Source organism: Phalaenopsis equestris, unplaced genomic scaffold (genome assembly GCF_001263595.1).
Source record: "Phalaenopsis equestris unplaced genomic scaffold, ASM126359v1 Scaffold000697, whole genome shotgun sequence".
Taxonomy (NCBI): Eukaryota; Viridiplantae; Streptophyta; class Magnoliopsida; order Asparagales; family Orchidaceae; genus Phalaenopsis; species Phalaenopsis equestris.
The window spans coordinates 352,126-371,260 of NW_018165137.1; the positions used below are offsets into that span (position 1 = coordinate 352,126).

The 19,135-nt window shown below is 36.6% G+C and overlaps 1 protein-coding gene across 4 annotated transcripts in view; it reads right to left on the reverse strand.

The window, feature by feature from the left end:
* Nucleotides 1–19,135, reverse strand: part of LOC110030311 (probable pre-mRNA-splicing factor ATP-dependent RNA helicase DEAH4) — a 156,566-nt gene that overhangs the window by 114,140 nt on the left and 23,291 nt on the right. For all 4 annotated transcript variants that reach the window (XM_020732966.1, XM_020732965.1, XM_020732967.1 and 1 more), the window contains 2 exons: nucleotides 6,413–6,465; nucleotides 6,119–6,235 (listed from right to left, as the gene is read on the reverse strand). In XM_020732966.1, the coding sequence (XP_020588625.1) occupies nucleotides 6,119–6,235; nucleotides 6,413–6,465 (170 nt within the window). The remainder of the gene's footprint in view (nucleotides 1–6,118; nucleotides 6,236–6,412; nucleotides 6,466–19,135) is intronic.

Below are 19,135 nucleotides of genomic sequence, written 5' to 3' on the forward strand. Positions count from 1 at the left end.
TAAATCTTTTTTATTGAGAGTTGCTCTACGTGTGATATCGACTCCTCCAACTCTCGCCCATTTTGTAATGTCCCAATTTTATTACCTGGGGGAGAGGAATCGAAGAGCCAAAAAAGAGGAAACGAAGAGCTGCGCAGGAAACAAGAGAAAGCGAAGAGTCAAGAAACTGAAGAGAGCGCAAAAAACAAGAGGAAGCGAAGAGTCAGGAACCCGAAGAGAGGAGAGAAAGCGAGAAGTGTCCGGAAGCCGAGGAGAAATTTCACTCTATAAATTGTCGAACAACTTACCTATTGAGCCAAGTGTCTTGTTGTAATGAAGGAAGACCAGAGGAAGGAGCATTCGTGCGTGTTGAGAAGACTAGGCTTGCGTGCAAAGGAGGAGAAGAGAAACAGTTGAGGCATCGGATCGTGTGAAAGAAGCTCGCATCACCTACGAGCACAGAGGAAGAATCATAAATAAATTCGAGGAAGGAGAGAATTGAAGTCAAAGGAGAAGAAGAGCGGCGGAAGAAAGAGGGGCGGGCGGGCACTAGAAGGAGGTTGCGCTGCTTTCGCGTGCGGAACTTTACTTCTTGTGCTTTAAGGGCTTGACCGAGGTAATGTTTATTATGTTGATTTCATAATAAAACTATTTATAATAAAGCAGAAAATTAGGCGGGATTAAACAAAGTAATTTAATACTTAAATAATGAAAAGCTAAAAATTTATTAAAATAATACATTAGTTAAATTTTATCCATTTAAATATCATATGTATGTTTGGTTTTCAATTTTATCAGAGTTGACATCAAAGCAAATTAGTCGTGGGATGAGTACTCATGTTATTATTCTATGATAATAGTTTACCTCTTCTAGACCAAATACATTTACTAATACCATCATTAGTTATATTGAAATTACCGTAAACTCGGGATTTTGATTTCTAATAAATTTTTATTCATATTGTAAGAATGACTTGTGAGCTCAATTTGTAGATATTGAATCTTGTAAAAGAATATTAACTATTATGCAAATGAGAATGAAAAATTTATTATTAAAAAGTGTTATTTTTTATTGCATGTTTGCATAAGCATGATTGACTATGATGTAGTCGCCCCTTTATGGTATTAATAGTGGAATACTAAGATATATATGCACGTATATGAGAAAGTATATTGATATTGAAGTGCATTAACTGGTACAACTTTTAGACAGTGCTATTATGACGATTGTACAAACATACAATGACATTATTATTATATTGATAGAGTAAGATTCATTGAATAGCATCTCAAATGTTTATATTGATTTATTAAAAACTTAACTGACATGCATATTTTTTTTCTTCTATTACTTCACTAATTTTGGTTAGCTCACCATTACTTTAAACTCATTTTTCAGGTATAATTAAGTGATTTAAAAGATAAAAGATAGAAGAAAAATATTTATAAAAGTTAAGGACAACCATTAATGAGAATTTTAAATATATTGTTTTAATTTAATCTGATTAGTGGCTCTTTCATTTGTTAAATAGTAAATAAATATAAAAAATTTAATCCTCACCGTCTGATTATATGTTCCCTTCTTGGTTAATTCCAAGTTGCGGCCCGGGCGAACATGCAATGTTAGTCTTGCTAATGTTCCTCTCAACGCTTACAAAATAATAGCTCAAGGCACCACAATATTATACTTGGCATTAGCACCCATTACTTCAGACTCACTACCTTATAAAACAGCTACTGGCAACTCAACTGGAGTCTCTCTTCTGGGTTCAATTGGAATTGTTGGTCACTTTCTCTTCGACTAGAAGCTGACATTCCTCACTGAAATGTTCAACTTCTCTTGAATCACTGTTTATTTCCTCAACTCCTCTGCATGCTTCCCGCTTCGCTGCCACACGTTCCTCTTTGTTTCAGTCACCCTTAAAGCCACCTTCCGGTAGTCTTCCTACAGTTCCTGCTCTCCCAACTGCCGCCTGCTCAGTGCTAACTACCCAAAATCATTCCTCTGGCACCCTTAATGTTGTCCTAACCCCCCACAGCCTACCCTACACCTTCTCCCAACCATTTTCCTCGCTATCACAGCTCTATAAACCCCTCACCATGTTTTCCACTACTATCACAGCCACCTGCAACCTTCCCTCTACCTTGTCCTAGCCTTTTGCCTCGCTGTCACAGCCCCGTAAACCCCTCGTCTTGCCACCCACTAATGTTCCAACCACTTGAACCACATCCTTGCCACCTCACTAATGTTTCAACACTTCCCGACACTACCATTGCCTTTTCAGCAGCCCAAGACCATTCCCCGCGCCGCCCAAAACATCTTCCCGCAGCCAAGCTGCTATTCCCACCACCTGGAACTGCTTTTATCCTTTGTTACTTTGCTTGCCCAATCCACCCACCCCCTTGATACCGTTTTTTCAAGCCCCTATCACTCATCACTACCATAAGATTAAGCTAGTGGTGTATAGTATAGGGGATGCTAGAAAACCTTCGATAGGTCATAGGATTATGGTTAGGCTAGCTCTGAGCACACTTGAAAGGGAAAATACAATAACACGACACCCAAAAATCTAAAATAGCAACAGACAATCCAAAGACTTAACTAGGGTGGATCTCATGTTGTGTTTGTGGTGGCCTATAGGGGCTTGAAAAAGCAGTAGCAAGGGGGTGGGTAGATTGGGCAGCGATGAAACAACAGCTAGGGACAGTTTTGTGCAGCAGGAACAGCAGCTAAGTTGTGGAGAAGTGTTTACAACGAGTGGGATAGCAACAAGACAGCGCGGTAAATACACTTAGTTGGCTAGAACGGTAATGGCAGCACCGTGGAAGCAATGGAACAGCAGCAAGGTTGTAGGAATGCAGTTCAGGTGGCTGGAATAGTAGTGAACAACAAGGGGAGAGGCTTACAAGGCTGTGGCAGAAAGGCAGAAAGCTGGGAGGAGGTGGAGGGAAAGTTGTGAGTGGCTGAGACAGCAATGAACAACAAGGCGAGGGGCTTACAGGGCTATGACTGCGAGGCAGAAGGCTGGAGAAAGGTAGAGGGAAGGTGGGAGGTGGGGGGGCTGGGACAATAACAAGGGTGTCATAGAAATGATTTTGAGCGGCAGTGAACAGGCAGAAGTTGGGAGAGCAAGAACTGTAAGAAGACAACTGCGAGGTGGCTGACGGGGTGGCTGCAATGAGGAGAGAGGACTGGTAGCAAGGGGGGATATAGAGGAATTGGAGAAGGACAACACCACCTCGAGCTCCAGATGCAGAAGGAGCATCACTCGACCCTTTGAAAGGAGTCACCACCTTGGAACGAGATACAACCGGAGCACCACACGAAATTGGATATATTCTTAGAAGGAAAAATCGGGACGTCGAGGGATGTCCTGACAGAAAATACAAAAAAAAAATTCTAAAACATCAAAATTACATATTTACTGACTAAAAGTAAATAGGAGTGGATCCCACTCCAAATAGAAGGGAAATCCACATAAAGGAAGTGTCGACTAGCCATCCTGGGCTAGTTCACACTGTAATATCTTGTGTTGGTCTAGCAGAGATCACGTACGACTCCCTGCAATACTGTGGGTTGAATCAGGCCACTATTGCAGAACACACGAAAAGGTTCAGGGTCCCTACGACAGCAGCATCGTGTCATTTTTTCTCATTTAAGGTGTTGGGTTGTAGTTAAAAGGTTGGCTGAAGTTTAAAGTTTTAGTTATTGATGTCGGGGTAAAATTTTGCTAAAGGTAGAAAAGTTGGATTTTGAGAATTTTAGAATTCAAGGCTAGAAACTGTGATATGAATGAAATGAATAATGTAAAAATTTTTTTTAGAATTTTAAATATAGGAAACAAAGACAAATTCCCAAAATTTTAGGGTATGTCAAGCTCTGCTACCATATGATACCGTTCTAAAGCTCCTTGAAGGTAGTTGAAAAGCAAATTTCGCAGAGAGGTAGTTATGAAATAGCGAGGGAAAGATAATATGCGAGTTTGACAGCATTTGGGGATAGGGGTCGATCGGCGGCATTTAAAAGGAGATAAGCAATGAAATCTGCAACGGGGCAGCACATTTGAGTGGCTCGACTATTGTTCAGACTTATGGCAGCAATCGAACAGGGGTAAGACGAGGTATGGGCAGCAAAGAGATTCCGCAATCTGTTCCTAAGCAAAATACAGATACAATGCTTACAAAAGAAAAAGATAAAACACATTGAAAAGCATAAATAGAGGGCCAAAAACTCTCAAGAACAATAACAATTCCATAAATCCATAAAAACAAAAAATAACAAAATACATATAAAAACCTCATATAAAAACCCTAACTAGAAATAAAAAAAGGAAAGAAACTAGAAAATGAAAAAAATCGGGTTGGAATCAGAAAAGCAGAGCAAGAAAGCCTCAGTTCATTCTTAGCAGGTCAGAATCCAATCCTAGTGAAATTCCCCCGATTTCTTTGTGATCCACTTCCACGATCACAGAAAAATGCAAACTTAGACCACGTTCAGCACAAACAATCTCCCACAATCCGTGATGCGCCCCATGTCATTCTTTTTTTGGTAGGAGGGGGTTCTCCTTCTTCGTTGCATGATGTTGTTATTTCTCCACCTTTCAAGCATTTTCTATCAAGTCACTTTTGTAGCTACGGGTGACCTCGTTGAATTCTTCTCTCAAAAGCGGCAAGCTTCTACTAAATTTGGAGAATTTTCCACTGCATGTCCTTAGTGATTGTTTGAACATCTCTTTGAGGGTTTCTCATTGACAACATGAAAACTCATAATTCCAACCGAAATATCAGCTAAAAGAAAGGGTAAAGGGTTAGGGTTTTGGGTGGTAGATGTCGGGGTACAATTTTGGTGTAGGAAGCTTGATTTTTAAAATTTTGGGTCTAACACTAGGGATTGTGGTAGGAACGGTCAGAGTATTGAGTTCTTCATTGTGTGAATTTTGATTTGGGGGCAGTGAGGACAACTCTAAAATCTAGGTTTTGTGGGCCTCATTTTCTACTGAAATTAGTAACCAAATTCATAATGAAAAAATTTGTCAATCAAACAATTACAACATCCTCTATAACTCTCAAAATCATAAAAGTTCATCAATGTGGATCTTCTTCAAAGTTATCATTATAAAGCTTTTCAGATCAATCTAAAATATCACATTATATTGCTCATTATATACTTCCAAAATCATTTGCTTCTTAAAGCTTTTACCATATATATTTTTTTTAAGTAATGTGTCCATCCTTCCTTGATGTCATCTTTAAATAAGCTGTACTATCTAGTGCATCTAACCAAATTAAAGTAATTAGATATATTATTTCTTGCCTCAACATTAGATATTTTATATATTTTATTTTCGTTTTCTTTAATAGCTAGCTTATTATATCAGTCATCAGAACTTACAAATTTTGTTTGCTCACAACCCTCTCTGTAAGACATAAATTAATCATACTTTAATATTATTTGACATTAGCCGCCCTTCAAAAGCAGATTTTATTTACAAAATAATATTTTATGCCTCCACACTCTGCAACAAAGTATCCTTATGAATGTAAGATCTATTTCAAGCCTCCCCTAGAACGACAGCGATATTCTTAATGTAACTAGACATCTTATCTCACATTAAATTTATCTAAACTTAAAACTTTGAAGTTACCTCTCTCAAAAATTCATCTTGACAAAGTAACAATATGTCACCTTTCAAAGTAACAATATCTCACCTTTCAAACACCATCTTCCGTTCGGAAAAAGCCTTTTTACTATCTTAAAAAAGAGTCTATTTGTGATTTGGGGACACCACTTTTTAATATCATAAAATAAGGAACACGCGGAAATCAACAAAACCTAAGTAATAACTGTGAAGAAGACTGGCACAATGTACACCATAATACAAACGAATCTGTTCAGAAGATACATTTTAAAAAAGCTTCTAAATGCACTGAAGTACCAAAATCAATAACATAAAGCTGGAAAATGTTTTTAATCATTTCATGATAATTCGTCATTCACAACATCCAGACATCATTCATTTGATTTTGGACTTTTAGCTGGATCCAAGTTTTATGTAATAAAAACTAGTATCAGATAAAAACAGGTTAATCAATAAGTATGGAAATTCATGAAAGGACATGGCAAGAAATAGTGAAATGCCTGCATCTCAGGAGGTAAAGAACCATGAAGTGAAAGGACTTGGGCGTCCATACATGAACCTTCGTCAAGGTTTTGAATCTTTTCCTCCAGCTTGGACACCATTTTGTCTATGTCATCCTGAAAGAAACCATGCTTCTATGATTTTTATCTTGAAGCAACTAGTCAACAGCAAAAAGGAGATAAAAGTTGTCATCATTTAGACATGAAAAGCTTAAGCCTTTCACTTTTTGGAGGGACAGGAGATAAAAGCTATTATTAGAAAACAGGAAGTTGACTCCTGAAAAAAACGCTCACCTTTCCTGTCATAAATATAAGGATGTCTCCTGGCGGTTCACGAGAGTGTATGTCTGACAACAGCGTTAAATAGTAAATGAAAAAGGTAATACAAAACGGCATACATAAACATACATGAAAAGAAAAAATAATAATAATAATAACAAACATGGAACAGTTCTCTGAGGTGCAAAGCACATGAAAAAAAAAAAATTTACGGTTGCCTGTTAAAATTAAAATTAAGAATCATACTGGCATAAAGGAAACAGAACCTACATTGCATAATCAAACTGAAAAAAAATTAAATAGTACAAAGATTCTTGATCTGTGAAGATTGCATCATTCAAACGGTTAATATCAAAAATTAAACTTCAATTAAAACGAAAACATATAAAAAACAATGCTTTTATGATAGTTGAACCTTTGCCCCATCATTGGAAGAATAAGCCAATGAAGTAAATTGATACCAGAGTTCCCAAATCACAATAGACAACAAATATTATTATTGAAGAAGACAATAAAAAGTTACAACCAACACATTGAAAGAGAATAAACAATACCAAACATAATACTCAACTCAACTAGAAGTGTGTCTCAAAGTGGAAAGTAGGTGGTTATGCAAGATGTACAAGAGGTTGGCCGTGAGCAACAGGTTGGAAAGATGTGACGAGGTGAAGGTTTGTAAGTGAAAAGATGGGCTGCAGTGGCGTGGCTGGACTACATGAAAAAGGGGTGGGTCAGCTGGTGGGGAGGTGCTGACTGGTGCACAAAAAAATATTCAATTTTTCATATATAATTAAGACTTAAATTTGGTGATATTACACTTTAAAGAAAGGTATTTTCATGTTTTATTGCAGGTATATTAAGTCTAGGCACTTTGAGCTTAAAGGATGCAAAAAGAATGAAATTTGGAATCAAAAGTAGCGTTTTCAAAAATTTGAACTAGCGCCTAGGTGCCAGAATACAGAGAAGAAGGCGCCTAAGCGCTAGATTTCGGTGCCTATGCGCCAGATTTCGGACCCTAGGCGCCAAAGACGGTTATTTTCACAAATGCATTGAATTTGGACGGATTTTGAAGAGGTGTCAATGGAGACTCTTGTGTCAATGGAGACTCTTGGGAACAATGGAGACTCTTGGGAAATTCATCCTTACATTATAAAAGTATGTTTTTATGTTAGAAAAAGTGGTGTGTGTTGAGTGTGAAGGTGTGAGGCGTGAGTTTCAAGTAGTGAGAGAGTGTTACAAGTGTCTCTAAGAGTTGTTAGAGGAGAGGGAAAGTAAGAGATTCTTCTTCCTTACATTTCTAAGAGAGATTTGAGTGTTATTGTAAAGAGAGAAAGATATTCAAAGAAACTTCAAGGGATTAACTTCAAGGGATTAGCTTGGGGAAGAGATCGAGTTAAGTTGTTTTACTTTTCTTTCTAGTTTTATAAACTTATTTTTATTTATATAATTCATATTTTGTTGTATCTTCCTCATGAATTATGAGTAGATTTCTTTGTCATTCTCCCTACGAAGAGAAATGGTCATGTGAAGAATCAAGATTGTTATGCATTATTTTGATTTCATATTTGTGATGATTCAAACTTCGAACTTCATTTACTTTTTGATCTGGTCAATTAAATTGTTAAAATTTGTTGTGAAACATACTTGTTGTGAAACATATGTTGTGAAACATACGATCCGAGAGGGTTATGCTTTCTACAAAAAAATTAAAATCTCATTCAATTTCATGGATGAGAATGTAGTCCATGGGGTTGAGGCAAATAAATAGGAAAATATTGATTAATGGACTTAGAATTCGAGATTTTAAGGTGACAGACTAAAATCCCCAATTTGGTCCAGGAGTTTGGAAACTAAAGTGAGATGTTAGTCCTCAGGCGAGGGAAACGTGGGAACTCTAGAGAGAGTCAATATATTACCAACCTAACTGCGGATTTTGGGACTAAACACTGGATTAGTCAATATTCTTTATCGATTGTAAAAAAGATAAAAGAATATAATTATTCTTATTTTGCACAATACAATTTTCTTTAATTGAATAATTCACTGACTATAATCTCGTTGTAAAGGAAACGATGTTTTCTTAAATTTGAACTCTTTGTCACAAAACCTAGTTTAGTTTTAATAAATTTAGCTTTGAAGTTTAGAGATTAGTGTAGTAAACTTAGTTTCTTTAGTGGCATTAAACAAATTTTGACCTGTTTTCTTACTTTAGTTTTTTATAATTCAAATATCCTGCTTTTGTGTGATTTTTCAAACAATTTTTTACCTCCCTGTGGAATCGATATGTAAGATTATATTAGAACCCTTTATTACTTAAGCGATACATATACTTGTATTTGTAACCTAGTGATGATTTGAAATTGAAAATACACCTTAATTCATTACGAGAGAAATTTTAGATATTTTAAAGGAAAAACTTATTATACTAAAGTAAATTTTATTGTGATTAATCTGCATATTTTTTAGTATAACTGTCTTCTGTGTTGTGGTGTTGAAAAACATTTATAACACATAAAAAACCCGCATCACTGGCACGCAAGGACAGTAGAGCAGAAGGGAAGGAAGACTTTGGCGGCTGGGTGACTGGCTGGGGAAGAGAATGGCTTGCTGGAGGGATAGTAGAGGCAGGAGAATAATAAAGAGGGTTGTCCAGCGGTAACTGCGATGAGAAGAGGGGACGACGACCTTGGGAAGAGGGGGGGACTGCAGGAATAGCAACAACTTCTCAGGCGGCTACAATGAGGAAAGACGGTTGTAGCAGCAAAGAAATGGAAGCAGGGACAAGAAGAGTCGGAGATAATCACCACCTTAGGGTGATTTACAACCGAAGCAACTTCTAGCTTTTGGATATAACCCTAAATGAGAGACATCAGGACGTCGACGGCTGTCCTGAAAAGAAACACGACAAAACTTAAAAAATTAAACATGAAAAATAAAGATATAGTAATAGAATAATTAGGAGTGGCTCAGAGGACAGACCGACTTCTCAGCATCAAAAAAAACCTGGACCAATTCGGTCCAAGTATAAGGCTCGTTCCCATCGCATGACTCTAGCATCCCTGTCATCTGTCAACGCTTCTGTCTCCTAGTATAGCGTTAAATTGGCCCAATTACAGATAACAAAAATAAAATAATCTCCTAGTAAGTCAGTCCTATAGGCGTTATCATTCCAAAGCACATACTGATAGAAAAGTACTCTTCTTCTTTTCGCACAATCTGAGCTAGCATATTAGATAAATTAGTATTCTCATGAATCAGGTCTCGAGTCACAATTTGAAAACTGCACCTATTTCTCGTGTTCTGTTTGACGTATTTGATAAATAAATATGAGAGGAGAAATCAATTATGGAAGGAAATTTATAGTAGGTTGCGCCACACTCACTAGCAACCACTAGGAGAGATCACTTCTTTTTTTATAGGACCTGGATCCTATTGAATAATTATCTTCCCCACCAAGCTCTTAAGACAATTTACAAAGTTGTGGTTCATCCCTCTTGTCTAGTCATCTCTTGTTGGGCACATTATTGAATTGAATCTAATATCCGAATAACTTAATATAATCCTCCAGAAGTGCACAAAAGAGTTTCAACTCTGACATATTGGACCTCTCTCAGTATGGGTAACTCAAAAAGGAGTCTATATATCTGAAATCTCTAAGTTTCTCTTATTTGGTGTCACCATGCCTTTTTGATGTCGATTCCTTAAACACAAACCATCATGGACAACCACTATTAATTCGGTCAGAGTCTCTCACATGGGCTCGGCTGGAACTAAGTGCATCTTTCCTTCATTAGTTGAAAGCTGGTACTCTTCCTTTGTGTCATTCCCTTCTTCAGTGTCTATTGTGTCATCAGTATATCCAAGTCCATAGCACTTGGAACACTCTTAGCTGGGACAGATTAGAGAATGTGAATTGGTTATGCCCGTTCCACACTCTGACCTATGCATCCTCAGGCGAGAATGGATTGGATGTTCTCTTGAATGTGGTTGTTCCCCTGAGTGTACTCTTGTTGTAAAATCATGGGGTTAAATTCTGCCTGTAAGATGTGGATGTCATCTAATAATGTTATCTCTCCACTTTTGAAGCTATGGTATGCACATCCAGTCTGCAATGAACTGGAAGATACTGGCGTTGCATATCCCATTTCATTTGGGACCAATTAGTGATGTTATCTTTGCCCTCATGCTGGAATAGGTGCTTCAAATTCGCCACCAAAAGAATGCGCTCTTTTTTAACTTGTTGGTGACTAGTTTCACCATTCTCTCTGGTGGGACGTCCTAATACTCAAAAAAAAGCTCCATGGTCTGAAGTCACTCAATGAATTCGTCTGAATTCAAGTGACCATCAAAATATAACAAATCCAATGCAATAACAACAAGTCTTTATCCGACTAAGTGAGATCGACTACATGAATCATTTTTCTCTATTGCGTCAAATTGAATGTCATATTTTCATTTAGCTCTAATAGATTAAGATCAATTTTTATACCATATGCCCAAGTTTTTTTTGGTCGACCTCAATCTTTCTTAACATAAGTCGAATTAGCACATGGTTAGGATTTGGGATGTAGATAGGGGTGACGTAGGGTTTAAGGTTGGTTTGAGTGGAAAAGGAGGAGAAATTTTTTCTTGAGGGGTTGGAAATAGATTTGGTATGCTAATGCTGAAAACCCTAGGATAGCACTAGAGTTAGGTTGGCGATGATACCAAATGATATGGGAGTTAACCCAAACCACAATAGACAATCAATATTATCATTGAAAGAACAACCAACACCTAGAAAGGTAAATAACAATACCAGACACAATACTCAATTCAAGTAAAAGGGAAAGTCAGGTGGTTATGTAGGATGTACGGGAGGTTGATATTCAGCAGCAGGTTGGGAAGATGTAAGGTGGTGGAGGTTTGTAGGTGGGAAGATGGGGTTGTGGAGGGGCGGTTGGACTGCAGGGAAAGGGGTGGGTCGGTTGGTGGGTAGTTGTTGACCTGCAAAGACAATAGGAGCAGCATGGAGGGGAGTCTTTAGCGGTTGGTTGACTGGTTAGAGAAGGCAGAATGTCTAGGGTGGTAGGGGCAAGAGGAAAACAAGGAGGGTTGTCTGATGGTACCAAGGGCAGGAGGAAAACAAGGAGGCTTGTCTAATGGTAAGAAGGCAGAATGTCTAGGGTGGTAGGGGCAGGAGGAAAACAAGGAGGGTTGTCTGATGGTACCAGGGGCAGGAGGAAAACAAGGAGGCTTGTCTAATGGTACCTGATGCGAGGAGAGGGGATGGTGACCTTGGGAAGAAGGGGAATTGCAAAAAAGACAAAAACTATGCTGTCCTCGGCGGCTGGGGCGACAAAAGAAGGATGTGATAGCAAAAGAGTTATTAGACTAGATGTTTAATAGCTTCGGCCTATTTAAGCCAAAATGGGCTGAAGAAAAGCTTAAAATATCTATCACAATTAATGATAAAAGGGGACAAATTTTGGAAAAAATTAAGAGAGACTAATAATGTCATGGGGATTGAATATAAGAGAAAGGGCAAGCATACAACAGCCACTCATTCCACCTTAACAAACAACTTTGACTTCACTTATAATTTAATAGTTTCGATAAATAACTCTTACTAGATTCCTATAATGTTATTACCTAGTCATGCATAAAATGAAAAACTATCTTTTCGTGTTCACAACCCTTATAGAGCTTTTACTTGAAACGTGGCTAGAAAAATTAAGATGTAATGAGAAATGCAGCTGATAACAATAACTGATATTCGAGAATAAGCAATACAAATGTGATTATTATGAATTATGAAAATCTTCTAAATAATAGTTATATTATAATATCACATGTAGCTATTTTACAAGAATAGTACATACAACTATTTCATCTGATGCTTTTAAACTTATTTCAAATTTTAAATATATTTTATAATCTATATTTCAAATGTAATATTACGATATTTTGCCAGTATAGAACACAAGAAACTGGACATCAAAAGAAAAATAAATTAAAAACTAAAAAACAAACAAAAAATAAAAAGTAGAAACTAGATTTGAAACTAACCAAACTACCAAAACAACAAAAGCTACAACAATTACAATGGGAACAAAAACCAAAACCGAGATTGAATTTTAAACATTGGCCATAACTCTTTATATGGGTGATGAAAAGGCTTACAATGGATGTTATCCAGAAGGCAAATGATTTATATCCAAGATCAAAGACCAAAATGGTTTATAATCTGCATGTCACCTTCCTACTGCCCTAAAGATATTTTTTGATTTCAAAGTTCCTACTCATATAGATAGCTAAAAAATTTTTAGCATTAAAAAAATATAAATTTAAGCAAAACAAACTTTATTAAATATAAACACTGAACATAATGCGATTTTCTCATTATATTCTTTTAAAAAATACATTTTTATAACTAAAGAACGATATAGGTACAACAGCAGCAATTACAAATTGCCAGAGAAAAAAAGAAAAATACATTAGACAGAAAAATAGCAAAAAGCCCAGGAAAGAAATATCCAAAATGATGAAACCATGGGATAGATGTTGTCACATTTTACCCCATCTAATAAACAGATTTTGAAACCAAATGTCATCACTAACATTAAGACCATCAAAGTCATAAGGTTGTTTTGATTCATGGTTCTCTGTATCTTCACATTTAGGAGAGAGATCACAAATTTTAAGAATAGGAACAACAAAATCAATGAATTACTTGAAGATGTAGAGATGATTTCTATACGGCAAACAAAGGCAGGTACAACTAGGCTCAATATCGATAGGGAAGTCCATTGGTTCCGAAAATGAGAGAGCATGAACTAATGAATGAGGAGTGATAATTATTATGCGAGAAAGATGAGTCTGGTAATTTGAATGTATCTCTTGTGCCTGATCGGTTGATTTCATCAAATTTGGGTGAGCCTGAAACATATAGAGTAATTATACCCAATGGCGGAAGCAATTCAGGGAATTCCTTAAAATTTATCTTTTGCCAATATCCACAATATGTTAAGCCAATCCACGCATCCTTTTTAAACAGATAAATAAAGTTCACTTCAATTAAAATTTTGGTAGCAACATCCATATGTGAAGGCTTACCAAGTATAGACCCAAACAATATAAAGTTGATTGATTGAAGTAATATACACACAGCCATAGAAAAGTTACCTATACACGGATGCATCACAATGGGAATGCCAAATATGAATTTGCATCAGAAAGCCATTAAATGACATGTTTTCCTAGGAAAACATTTAGTGTGATCTACTCCTAAAGATTGTCTTAAAATGATATGATGATGCTCAATGAGCCCAACCGAATAGTCACCAATCAAATGTAAAGCAAATAAGAATATACAAATGATATCCAAGTTGGTTTTACCCAAAGCAAATTTTCATACAATAGACAGAGTGATAAAGTAAACCAAGAGGTCTCATCGTTAAAGAAAAAGAGCTCAAGTTTGTCCCAAAGTGGGGATGGTTTCTTGAGTTGAGTCTTGATGAAAGGAAATTTAGACATGGATGAAAAAGGGTGTTATCCCAAATCAAACAACCCAATTATGACAATTACAAAGGAGCGATTACAATGAATGGGAGGGGTCGTCCTCGAGATAATAATATCCACCATGATAGGTGAGGGACCCAAAGAAGAAAATGGGGAAACCATTGAAGCTGTAGAGACATCTAAAGATGGTGAAAGTAGAGAAAATAAAAAATAAGGAGTGGGAAATCCGACGATAGGTGTCTGAGAGAGGCAAAGATATGAGCAGGAAAAATGCCATTGCCCATTAGGAGAGGGTGCAACCACCGCCATGTAGTGGTGGAAGCACAGTCATGCCTCAAGCACGAGCATGAGGTGAGATAGTGCTCATAAACTGTGTGCGATGTTGTGGGCAAGAATGGCACAATAGATGTGCAACAATGACGAATGAATAATTGAGTGACCGCGGATGGATACCCTCAGACGAACAAGCAAAGCGCATACGCATGCTATTGCAGAAGACAAAAAAGTCGAAATTCAAAAAATAGATGCTTAATCATATAACACACCACTTACGGCAATATGACTACATTAGTGCACAATGATTAGAAATTTCATATTCACATGAGTTATTAAGTTAATAAAAAACAAATAATACAAACTCATTGCACTTTTATAAAATTAAAATTGCATGCCTACTGCTCAAATTAATATGGATCTTAATACCACGACTTCTTTTAATCCTCTTAGCACTTGTTAAAAATGCATGTCACTAGTATAATCCACATGTTTTGTTGAACTATAAGACAATCATTATATATAACCAATTAATACTATTATTTTCATTATGTGATTTCTCAGTATACATTTCACCCAACTATCAAGGATAATAAAAGAAACAGAAACCGTGTTTGTGATATTTGCAAAATGATAATCACGTTTAGATCCTTATCTACATGTATCAAGAAGAGAAAGCTGCAATAAAATGCATCATGTCGGTTATATACGATACTTTTGAAATAGGAGCTATCACAATAGTTTGGACTCTTTACTTCTACCAAGTAAATTCTCAACATGCTAATGTTCATCATTTTTAATTTTCAACTTTGAATTAGGCACTTTAATCCTCGTTGACATATTCAAACATTTAATTACTAGATCTCTGTACCACACATCCACTACTACAAGAAATAGGTTAAATGATGAAGATCAAAAAATGGGGAAGAGCGATAGTGGCATCATCCAAAAAACAAAACATCCCAAGCAAGTCACTATAATATTTCCTACTACAGAATATAGTTCTCGGGCAGCTGCCAAATTTGCTTCTTTCTTTACTTGGAAGGTAAAGAGAAATAACCATAGAAATCCATTCAAAACTGAGAACATCATAGGAACAAAACATTGGTAATGTGGAATTACCAAAAAAATAAATAAATAAAATTGAGTGTCAAAGCGTTGAATTCGTTATTGAACTTAAAAATGAATTAACAATTCATATAACTTTTTGGTTTTCATAGGTGGTTTGATATGACTATTTCAGTTAAATAACTTTTGGTTCAACACATCATGTTTGATTATTATGCATGTATATTCGGATATCCGTGAGGATTTCTTGGTGATGAAAAATGAATTCTTCGAAAACCATTTGATGGTCTTTTCATACATGTAGCATAAGTACAAAACATTACAATCAACCTGAACTGTGTGGGAGTTCTAACTGTTAGGAGCATGATTTTCTCATTGCTTTGAAGAGAAAAAAACAGCCTAAACTAGCCACATTAAAATGATATAAAATGCCAATAATACCTTGAAAATAGCAGCAATGTTGAGTACAAACATTACAAACTGGATAACATTTAACACCCTTCCATGACTGCCAATGGTAGATTTATACCTCTTACCACAAGTTTGCAGTTAAATACTATGTTATAAAGGGGAGGGAACAGCGAGCAAGAAGATTTTTTCATCAATATCCAACATTCAAGCACCAAATATTCGAAATTGGACTGTAAGAGTTACTAAAAAAGGTAGAAACCCATTTGCAAGGCAATTGGAACAAAAATACATTAGCTTTTTGCCTCTCAAGCAGATATTAATGCTACTTGCCATTTTAGTCTTGACCATTAAAGTTCTTATACAGCTTTGTGCTTCCATTTTTTTATCAAATTCAAGCATTTAATAACTTAAGAGCATTATCACATCTTATATGATATAAAATAAATAACAATAATTAGACCACAACCGATATTACAATTCAAATGTTAATAATCTTTTTTTAAAAAAAAAGCCAAAGGGCATGTATCCTTCAAATTATTATGACAGTTAATACCGATGCTCAAGGGTGCTTATATAGTTAACTTTTTCATATTCAAGCTACTAATAAGCCCGTCCATCTCTTTCCATCCAACCTCCTCGCCACAAAATGCATTAGTGTTGGACTTTATTGACGAGGGTGTTGGCCAAATAAATGATGCGGATTCTTTATTTATGATTTAATTTAGTTTAATTATGTATATACGTAAGATTATAACTTTATAAAATAATATTTTAACTTTGAAAAATAATGTCTCAATTTAATATTTTAATTTAGAAAAGTGAGACCGAATGGACCTCACATATTTGATAGTCTAGATGGTTGAGCACGATACCACAAATAGTACACTATTCTGAAGGATAAACATACCATTTGTTAGTAAGCTTAACCAACTAAACTAAAGAGTTTGTGATGTCCGTTTGGCCTACGAAACATTTTATGCATGACTGACAAGTTCTCCTACCTAATATAAGGATTAGGTAGGGTTTATTTTACCTGGGTTCCTAGTTCTCTATAGCGGCAAGCCCCTATAGTTAATTACACCTTAAATGACTGAAGTCACTTAAGAAAACTCTCGATTAAGATCAGTAGTTTTGCCTTCAAGATTGCAAAGTTTAAGTTGCAAAGTTTAAGTTTCTAACAAAGTTTAAGTTTCTAAGGTTAAATATGAGAAAATCAAAAGGGAAGGACCCAAAATAGGAACAGTTATTTTTAGGAGTCAAAGAAGTGAAAGGTAAGGGATGTCACAGATTCGGGGGGAACCCCGGTGACTTCCCAACTATCCTACGACTGGACCTTAACTCTAAAGAGACATCATACACCTCGTTGTTGTGGTCTAGATCGCCGCTCTCCGTCCGTTTGCTTCCACGCTCCGCTTCTTAGAAAAACTACTCTAAGCTCCTTAACATATCGATTATAGGTTCGGGGTTGTGATGTGTATAAATATGTGGTTATTGGGTCAGTGGCTCGCCCTAGGGTGTCACCTAAACCGAATGTCCTACTGTCCTCTAACCTAAAAAGTCCCTACAAGTCTACAGAAGCAACATGAATAATAAAAAAAGAAAAGATGCTACGAAGTGCGGTGAATAGTGCGGTAAATAATAAACAGTAGCATCTCTAGCATGAATTGTATATCTATGCAGTAAAGTGCGCAGTAAAGAAAGTGAAAAGCTGTAAACATAAAACAAACTTGTATACCTGACGGATCGGCTACTCCCGTAAATGAGGTCGGTCTCGCCGTTATAAGTAAATGAGTATAATGAAAAGAATTTAAGAAATGTGTAAGCATGCATTTATACAAACGAGAATGAATAGCGAACATCACTTGAAAAATTCGAGAAAAGCGACAAATGACCTACGGTAACTCCAAGAAAACTGTAAAAAACACGAGAAAAATCCAGAGGAAATCACGAATGATCTACAAAGATCCCTATAAAACTGTTGGAAACACACGAAAAATCCGAGGAGAGAAAGAAAACCGTAAGCATTCGAATTGGGGTAGACTCAGATTTAGGTATTCTCGAGCGACTCCAAAAGGAACTATCGGTCACCTGTATGTATAGAGCTCGACATTCAACTAGAAGGGTTTCCCACAATACCGACTTAGGAGGGTACTCCTTAGCCCGGTACCGGTGATTGACAAGTGGAAAATTGAATTATATTACTTAAAATTTATATTTTGGCATGCATATAGGTTTCATGCAAATAAGAGAAAGTAATCACTATTTTTGCAGTCAAAATACTTTTGTAAATAGCGTATATATTCTTATTGTATTTGTTCTTATCATTTTTACAAAATATAATTGTTTACAAATCGATCGCACCGTCGAGCTAAGACCGCCAACAACCTAAGAAGACAAGGGTGTCATGCTTGTCTCGTGTTGGAGAATAATATCGTCATCCTACATTTCACCGGATCCCTGGGTCGAGTCCCGATGTCGTAGAATAGAATGTTATTTTGCTCTACTACCGAATTTCTTTATCATCAAGGCCTAAAACCCCAAAAAAGACCAACCAACTTACGACCTTGCTTAATGGTTCATATATAGCCGCAGTTATATATGTGCGCTTATGTTTCGGACATAAAAACCTAAAATCAAACCAAGAAGCAATGAAAGCGAACCGAAAAGAAAGAAATAAAAAAAGACTAACCCACCTCCAAAACTAGTTTAAGAAGAAAGTCAAACGGTAGGAGGGTTAGCCTCAAAGATTCACCCAATGGGACTCCTCAAATGAGCAATAAAATAGGGGCACACTTATCAATAGCTAATTCCCCCTTTCCAAGTTACAGGTATAACAATCCAAAGAGAAACATATCGAAGGACCCCAATTGCTAACCCAAAACATCCCCAAAAGGCACATGATAGAAGATTCCAAGTTGCTCCCAAACTTTCCCAACAAATACCAAAAGGATTCTTTTTTTTTTCTTGCAATCAATTCAGCCCAAAGAATTGGGTCGTGAACTATCTCCAAACATCTAGCAAACTGATCCTCGAAAAGGGGCACTCAAATTCTTTCAAGAAACAAAAATTAAAGTATTTAATTCTATCTCAAACTAGAAGCTTTAATGAAGAATAAACCCAGCACAGCACAAAGGGGATACCATTTGGCAAGTCACAAGTGAGGGCAGCAGGGGAAATCAACCAAAACTAACACCAAGAGAGCCCAACTATTAGGTTTTGGGCAAGGACAGCAAGGAAAAACAATCCCAAAGCAACCAAAGAATGCCCAAACTACATATTTCAAGTAGGGACAGTAGGGGATCATTCAAAACCAACACCAGGAGAACCCAACCAATGGGTTTCGGGTAAGGGCAGCAAGGCAACAACCCATGCCACCATAGGGAGGCCATAATAAGGCCCTCGAATAGATCCAACAGGGGAAAGCAATCCAAACTAACACAGGAAAGCACCAGCAAGGTTCTCAAGTAGAGCTCTCGAATGGGGGCA